The sequence below is a fragment of the Notolepis coatsorum genome (genome assembly GCF_963971535.1).
Source record: "Notolepis coatsorum genome assembly, chromosome: 14".
NCBI lineage: Eukaryota > Metazoa > Chordata > Actinopteri > Aulopiformes > Paralepididae > Notolepis > Notolepis coatsorum.
The window spans coordinates 28,015,669-28,024,252 of NC_140178.1; the positions used below are offsets into that span (position 1 = coordinate 28,015,669).

At 45.5% G+C, this 8,584-nt stretch overlaps 1 protein-coding gene across 1 annotated transcript in view; it reads left to right on the top strand.

Moving 5' to 3' along the window:
• gas7a (growth arrest-specific 7a) overlaps positions 1-8,584 on the top strand; it is an 86,110-nt gene that overhangs the window by 64,640 nt on the left and 12,886 nt on the right. Inside the window, exon 9 of the mRNA XM_084329055.1 lies at positions 5,380-5,511. Coding sequence (XP_084185181.1) covers positions 5,380-5,511 — 132 coding nt within the window. The remainder of the gene's footprint in view (positions 1-5,379; positions 5,512-8,584) is intronic.

The window sequence follows — 8,584 nt, forward strand, 5'->3', positions numbered from 1 at the left end:
GGAGGCAGTGGTAGCGGCGACGGAGACAGCTCGACGTCGCGGAAGCCTTCTGCCCCCACCGGCAAGGACGGGAGGCGGAAAATGGGGTTGGAGGATGGATCTCTCCTCTGCCATCTCTCTGCATGTTGAGGTCATCAATTGCAGGGCCTTCCCGAACAGGCCAGCGTCGGAGAGGGCGGCCGTCAGAAGAGGGGCTCTCTTCTTCTCTGGCACACGGGCCTGCTCCAGCCAAAGGTGACGCTGGCCCAGGGTGGCCAGGGCGCGCACTTTCCCCATGGCTATGGCCAGCACCTGGGAAAGGTGCAGGACAGCTCCCGCAGCCTGGGTGATCTGATCGCATTTTACCTCGTTCAGATCCGTGCCGCCCGTCATTATCCCCGATACAAATCTAGCCAGGTGGGCGATGTTAGACGCCGCAGCCAGCGATTGTGTACCAGCAATGAATGACTGGTCACCCCAATAAGCCAATCGCCTAGCCGACTTCCCCTGGAGGACCGGCTTGCATAGGGGTTCCCACACCATATCCGGACAGAGGAGCGCGGCCATCGGATTGTCAAGCCGAGGCACGCCCTCCCCCATACCTTTGACTAACCCCAACACCCGCGTAACTGGTACGTAGGCGGGAGGTAGTCCCATGATGTTGGACACCGCCTGACCCCGACGAACATAGGCCCCCATCGATGGGAAAAATGGGTAGACAACGTCCACCCCTCTCACTGGGGGACGCTGCCAGGGATGGCCTATGAGGTCATCAGGGACAGGTGCAGGCAATGGCAGCGGCAGCGGCACACCGTTTGCGGTGGCGGCTACCACCATGAGCTCGGGAAACAAGGCCCGCAGTTCCCCCTGCGAACCTTCCTCCACCAACCCCGCATCCCTCGCATACAGCAGGCTGCGACTGGTCAAGGAGCCACAATCCGATGCGGCCGACAGTAGGGCATCCTGCTGATGAGGCCAAGGTGGTTCCTCGACATCCTCGAACAAGGCGCCCCATGGAGCCATTTCTCCCCCCTCCGGGGTCTCCGGAGGAGGGATACTCTCCTCCACGGGACCATCATACAAGAATCCGTCCGCCTCTTCCATGAAGTCCTCAGTTTCCATCAGAAATCCAGAGTCGGACGCATCCTCGCTGGTCTCCAGCAGCTCCCCAAACCCAGGCCGTTCGCGTCTGCACGCCACCATCTTGCGACGCGAGCGAGCAGACGCGAAAAGTTTGCGTCGCAAATCCTCCGGCTCCAAAACAATCCCCCGTTCATCAACGGCCGATTCCCCAGAACCAGAGGAACCAGAGTCGAGATCAGGCCATCGCCGGAGCGACGGCACCGAACCCTCGGCTCGTCAGTGAGGAAAACTATCCACCGGCAGTCTCCCGGGCTGGGTCGGCAACCACGAGAGTGGCAACAGCCCAGCACCGAAGCGCATGACGGAGGCGGGAATGGAGAACCGGTGGTGAAGAGTAGGTCTAGCGGGTCTACTCTCCGCGGAATACCTTTTCTTATACAACAAAGTGAGAGAAGAAAAGATTAAGCACAATGTAAACCAGTCACAACTCTTTTCAACTAACAACACGTCAAGTGGGGTACTACCGAAGGCACTTCCTTGTGGTGAAAGCGAGAAGGAGGAGAGCAGGTGACCACACACCTGCTTATGAAGGTAAGCTGATGAGGGGTGTGGTCAGACTAATACTGGTATTAAAGGTATATTTGTGGAATGTTATTCAGTACGCATGCACGTACGCGATGGAGTGCAGTAGGTGATGCCAAGCAGAGCCCCTTAACGAAACAGAACCCTTTGTAGTGTGGTAGTGAAAGCGTTAACCTTCTGTAGTGTGGTAGTGAAAGGGTTAACCTTATGTGTGATAGTAAAAGCCTTAACCCTTTGTAGTGTGGTAGTGAAAGTGTTAACCCTTTGTAGTGTGGTAGTGAAAGGGTTAATCCTATCATTCTGTTGTAAGGAGGAGATGTGATAATCAGCACATAAGCAGGCAGGGTAAACTCTCATTGGAGTATTGCACATGCGCAGTTGGAATTTAGCCGTATTTCCAATCGGTTTAGTCCCCAAACACTCCACCAGTGCAATCTGAGCATGCGCCATACCCCCATCTCCCATTGGTTGGCTGACTGGTGACATCTCCTCCATTTTACCATCCTTGCCGATCCATCTGATCCGCCTCTAAATTTCACATCACCACGATCACATGGCTCCTACAAACACAAACACAAACACAGGGAGATTGATAAGACAGAGAACTGATGCATGTCATTCAGGCTTACATAATATCATATTATGAACATGAACTGTCCGTGCAGGTAATTATTTTTATTTATTTTTTTATCCACTTTTTCGCCACATTTTTCAATTTTTTTCTCCCATCCCAATTCCGTATATCCAATTCTCCCCTCCCCTGTCTTGAACGTTGCTAGACTATGCCTCCCACAGGTCGGTTGTAGTGAGGACAGAAGCCTTGCATCACGTGTCCCCTCCGGTACACGAGGAGGCAGCCTGTCGCATCTTTTCACCGCAGCAGCTCGAACTCTCAGTGGCAAGGAGTAACACGTGGGAGGCTCACACTGCCCCCGTCACTTCCTGCTTCCGTCGCACCGGCGTCACCAAACCGACCTGTAGGAGTCGCTGTCCACAACGTCAAATCCCCACCCACCGGCTTTCCCACCCTCTAACACTTGCCAATTGTGTTAGTATGAACGACCGGCCAGCCGGTAGCAACGCAGAGAGCTGGGCTCGAACCCAGCGTCTCCTGCGTTAGAGGCGAGCGCCTTGCCCACTGAGCCAATCAGCCGCCCCGGTAATTATTTTTCAACTAAGAGAGCTACCACAGCTTTTCAAGTTCAAGTTTATTTGTCATATACTGTACCACACATCAATGCAATGAAATGCATTTTCCCCTGGCTTTCTCTCAGCCCTTAAAACATATAAATAGGACAATAAATGGATAAAAGCTAACCTGAGAATAAACCAATAACAGCATATAATACAAATGTAAACAAACAATAGCAGCATATAATAAATAAAGACAATAGCTACATACAACAAAAGCATCAATGAATAATTAATCCACAGCTTCTACATTCATTTAAAAGCTAATGTTCAGTCTGACCGCCTGGGGGTAAAAACGATCTGAGCCGGTCCACACTTTGATGCTCTGTAGACGCTTCCCTGAGGGGAGATAAGAGAAAAGGCTGTGCTGGGTGACTGGTCTCCTTCATAATACAGAGGGCTTTCTTCCTGCAACAGGTAGAATAAATGATCTGTAACCGTGGTAATGGTGATCCTATACTTTGTGATGCTATTGTCACTATCCTCATCAGGTGCATATGATACTGTGCTGTGATGTTGCCAAACCATACCATTATGATCCAGTCAAGATGCTTTCTTTTGTGGAGGACTCGTAGTTGTTTATGGACACGCCATGCTTCCTCAGACACCTCAGAAAAGAAATCTGTTGTGCCATTTTTTTTTTTTTTTTTTTTTTTTTTACAACTGAGTGACCAGGAGAGAGAATGAGAGATATGGATGCCTAAGAACTTGTAGCTTTTTACAATTTCAACAGGAGTAAACAGCTTGACTGAACAGTTTTGATTTCCCTAAAGTCTATCATGAGCTCCTTTGTTTCCTCAACATTTAGGGACAGATTGTTGGGTAACACTTTATAATAACACTCAGTTATAAGACCTTTATAAGGTATTTGTAGATAATGAACTAATCATGAACAAACCATTTATATACATTAGTAAATTATTATTAATCATTTATAACTATATTTGTATAACATTTACAAATTAGTTCTACATTATTTATGTAACTCATTATCAACATTGTTTGTACTTGATTTGTTCATCATTAAATAATGTTGTTTAATGTGTAGTAACACATGTAGATGCTTTGAAAAATGGATATGAAAAACCGACTATACTGTACCTCCATTTATTTGTTCATGTTCAACAAATTATTTGTTAAGACATTCATAAAACATCTATAAATCATTTGCAGATGCTATTGTGTGCCCTAATCTAAAGTGAAGCCTATTCAAATGTCTAATAGTTTGTTTATTTGTGGACTTTTATGAATACACACGAAGCAATTATCAGACTTGTCTTTTCATGTTTAACAAATTATTTGTTAAGACATTCATAAAACAGCTATAAATCATTTGCAGATGCTATTGTGTGCCCTAATCTGAAGTGAAGCCTATTCATCATTAACAAATGTCTAATACAGTTCATTATTTGTTGACGTTTCATCACCTGTTACAAATGTTGTAGACAGCTTTTGGATACACCCTTCTTTGTGACCTCAAACAGTGACAGAATTAGGACTATAGATAAATGCAATTTTATTAACATATAAAATACATGTCTTGTGCAGTGAAACTTGAACTTGAACTTGATAGTATTAAAGTTTAAAATTGGCCTCTTAAAGTGGCCTTAAAGGACACAGTATACAGTATAATGTAGCAATGACAAGATAACGGCCAATTCACCGTATTCAAACATTTTGAATAACCAGAAACACATGCACACACCTTCAGATCAATTGTTTACATTTTCAAGTCAACTGAATATATGACCCACACAAAGTTCATCTGACCTGAGGAGTTACTTCTGATACTCTCTTCCCTCAACCTAAGACAATGACCCGCCACTCTCCTTGTGATTAAATTACCAGTGGTGGGAGAAACTCTATACTGTTATAGTATACCTCTATACCGGCTCCAAACGCAGCCTCAAATAAAGTGGCAGCCTTGGAGCTTTACATTCCCCGTCAATTGTCTAACTAATGAACTCGGTGTGTTGACAAGCGACTCTCCGGGGCCGGCAGCGGCAGAACTTCTGCTTCACCCGGCTGTGAGACTCCTTCACCACGAGAGGGCATTCTGTAGGTAACATGGCCAGTCAAAAGAGCGAGTCCTATTCAGCCTACAGATTAGATTAAATAAAAATCTATTTAATCTATTAAGATTAAACTGGATTTTGAAGAAGTCTTTATTCATTGCACACATTAACAATGTCGTCATGCAGCGACACACACATGCGATGGACAGCACACACAGGAACGCACACATGCGATTTTTTGGGTCGCAGAATAAATTTCGTCTCTGCGCTTGACCCATCCCAATGTATTGAAAATGTCCCTTGAAGCCATTATTTCACATGAAATGTTTTAACCACTACTAGTGATTTATCACCACTACAGTATGTACCTGGGGGTTAGTACAACGCCAATTGGATTCCTACTAAAATGTGTGCATTTATCTGCACTACCGCTATGCCACCAGTAACCATTTCTCCATTTCTAGGGTTGGTAGAAGCAGGTTTTATCTGACCGTTACATTTAACAGCATTGTTACGTTTTTCTCCACAGCTTCACAGCGAAGTGGAGAAGCCCTTGTTGACGTTCAGAGGTGACAACTTCAAGAAGGACTTGAAGAAGTATGACCACCACATCGCGGACCTGAGGAAGCAGCTGGCTAGTCGTTATGGAGGTGTGGAGAAGGTAAAATGCAACGCCTTACGGCGGTGCCAGTGCAGATCGTTTGGCATCACTGACCTGTAGTTTGGAATTAATCAACCAGAATCAACCATTGAATTATACACTGTGTAATTGTATGTGGCTGCGTCTTTACAGTCCTCATCCCTACCAATTGAAAATGTCACTGAGTGCATCTTTAAAGGTGCTATAGATAACATTCAGCCACTAGATGTCGCCCTAGAGCACCAGCATGTCATTTATCCTCTTCCATGTCTGGTGAGAGCTGGGCAATATGTTACAGAAGGGGGCTTCAGGTTTTACGGAACTTCCTGGTAGACCCCTTGAGGGAGAATCTAAGCTTCTCAAGCTTGATGCTGTATAAGACTTCCTTGATCCACTGATCATGTGTAGGAGACAAGACATGTTTCCATTTTAGCAAAATCAGACGTCTGGCCAGCAGCGTTGAAAACGCCAGGACCCTCTGTACTACTGCAACTGAGAGGCCGGCAACAGAGGCAAGGCCGAAGATGGCAGGGAATTCGGTTATATTTTGGCCAACCTGGCATTAGTATAGTGTGTTCTATGTCCTATGTAGCCTGTGACGCGGTGTGACGGGCACAAATGGAAGAAGAGTGGACCTGGGTTCTGCTCGTTAGTCAATAATAATAATAATAATAATAATAATAATAATAATAATAATAATAATAATAATAATAATAATAATAATAATAATAATAATAATAATAATAATAATAATAATAATAATAATAATAATAATAATAATAATAATAATAATAATAATACATCTATTTTATATAGCGCTTTTCCAGATGCTCAAAGACGCTTTACATGGGTAGAAGAAACAAAACTATGGCAAAACAAAAACAGAACAAAAAGAATACATGACAAAATAAAATAAAACCGACAGAATTAGAGCTCAAAAGCAAGATTGAAAAGGTGGGTTTTGAGGGCTGATTTAAAAGATGTCAGGGTGTTTGCATCACGGATACTGCTGGGGAGGGCATTCCAGAGGGAGGGGGCAGCAGCAACAAAGGCCCTGTCGCCCCAGGTCCGGAGCCTGGTCGTGGGAGGTGTTAGGAGGTTGGCATCAGCAGACCTAAGGCGACGGGTGGGCGTGTGACGGTGGAGGAGGTCGGACAGGTAGAGAGGGGCAAGGTTGTTGAGGGCTTTAAATGTGATGAGAAGTATTTTAAATTGTATCCTGTATTTGATCGGAAGCCAATGGAGGTCGTGGAGGACAGGGGTGATGTGATCAGAGTGACGGGTGGAGGTGAGCATGCGGGCAGCAGAGTTTTAGACATATTGGAGTTTATTGAGGATAATGTTTGGTGAGCCGTAGAGGATGCTGTTACAGTAATCCAGTCTTGATGAAATGAATGCATGAACCAGTGTTTCAGCAGCGCAGAGTGATAGGGAGGGGCGGAGATGAGCAATGTTCCGGAGGTGGTAGAAAGCCGTTTTTGTTATGTGGTTCACATGGGGGAGGAAAGAAAGGGTGGAGTCCAGGATGATGCCAAGGTTACGGACGTGAGTGGAGGGGGTGACAATGGAACCATCAATATTTAGGGAGAAATCCTGGGTGTGGCTGGTGAGGGAGTTTGCTGTTCACCCCTTTGACCACCCCTTTGAACAGAGGGGTAAAGTTATTCTCATATCAGACATGGATGTAGTTATGAATATTCCCAGATAGCAAAATCTGTCTACTGTCCATTTGAAAGGGGTCAGGGAGTGTGGGAGCTTCTCTGCCTGTAGATTGACAGTCAAGACAGAACCCAGGTCTTGTCCCCAGGCTTGCCTCATCTGGGCAGGGAAACCCGGGCTGGCCGAACCCATGGAGTTGTAAATGATTGAGATGCCCTTCCTCTGAGCAGGGTCCAAACTTAGAAGGGTGTCGAAATCTGCTTTTTAATGAAGCTTTTCATTTGAAAAAACTAAAAAGGTTGTCCCTGGTTAGTTGGTACTTTAATTACAAGTCAGTGAATAATGAGAATATCCCATCCATATACAAGTCATTAACTGTATTTATGCCGTTACTAGGCCGGGTTTGAAATGCTAGGTCAGTGTTTGAGGGTTTAAAGGGATGATTATTCATTATTGGAGTAAGGCCTGAGGGTCTGAGCAGGCTTAAATGTTTTCTAAATTGGTTCCATATGTTAAGAGAATTAGACACAGCCGGATTAGGTTGAACAACTGCAGAAGGGAGAGGGAGCTGGGAGCAAAGTATGTTTTGCTTCCAGCAAAGGAGTGTAGAGAGATCTGTGAGGATACCCTTTCCATGTGGACCCAAGCCGGCGAGTTGGCCTGGCTGCTACTGTACCAATCCAGTATGGGAGCGTTTGGATGTTGGCTGCCCAGTAATATAGTGTATAAAGTTTCCGGACACCAACAGTTTTGTCATTCCACAGAAATGTAAATATCGTCTTATCAAGTCTATCAAAAAAAGAGGGATGTGTTGAAAGAGATAATTAAGGAATTTTGGTAGAACAATCATTTTGATCAGACCTACTCAGCCTTGACAGCGATAGAGGGAGAGCCGACCAGCGCCTCCTCCACCCCTTTGACCAGAGGGGTAAAGTTATTCTCATATCAGACATGGATGTAGTTATGAATATTCCCAGATAGCAAAACCTGTCTACTGTCCATTTGAAAGGGGTCAGGGAGTGTGGGAGCTTCTCTGCCTGTAGATTGAGCGGCAGGCGTTCGCTCTTTAAGCTTGTAGCCAGAGTATTCACTAAACTGCACCAGGACATGGAGAACAGCAGGGATTGACTTGATGGGGTTCTAAATGTATAACAGTAAATCATCCACGTAAAGCGACAATTTTCAATGCCCTCAATGTCCTCCTCTGCATGTAGCCAAATGGCTAGGGGCTCTAACGCGATAGCAAACAGCAACGGTGACAACGGGCATCCCAACTCATGCCTCACTGAAGGGGGATAGTATATTGTTTGTCTGCACTGAAGCCACCAGTGCGGAGTACAGTGGTCTAACCCACGCAAAAAAGTCCTCCTCAAGGCAAAATCTTTCCAGAGCGTTAAAGACATCTCCATTCCACCCTGTCGAAGGCCTTCTCAGA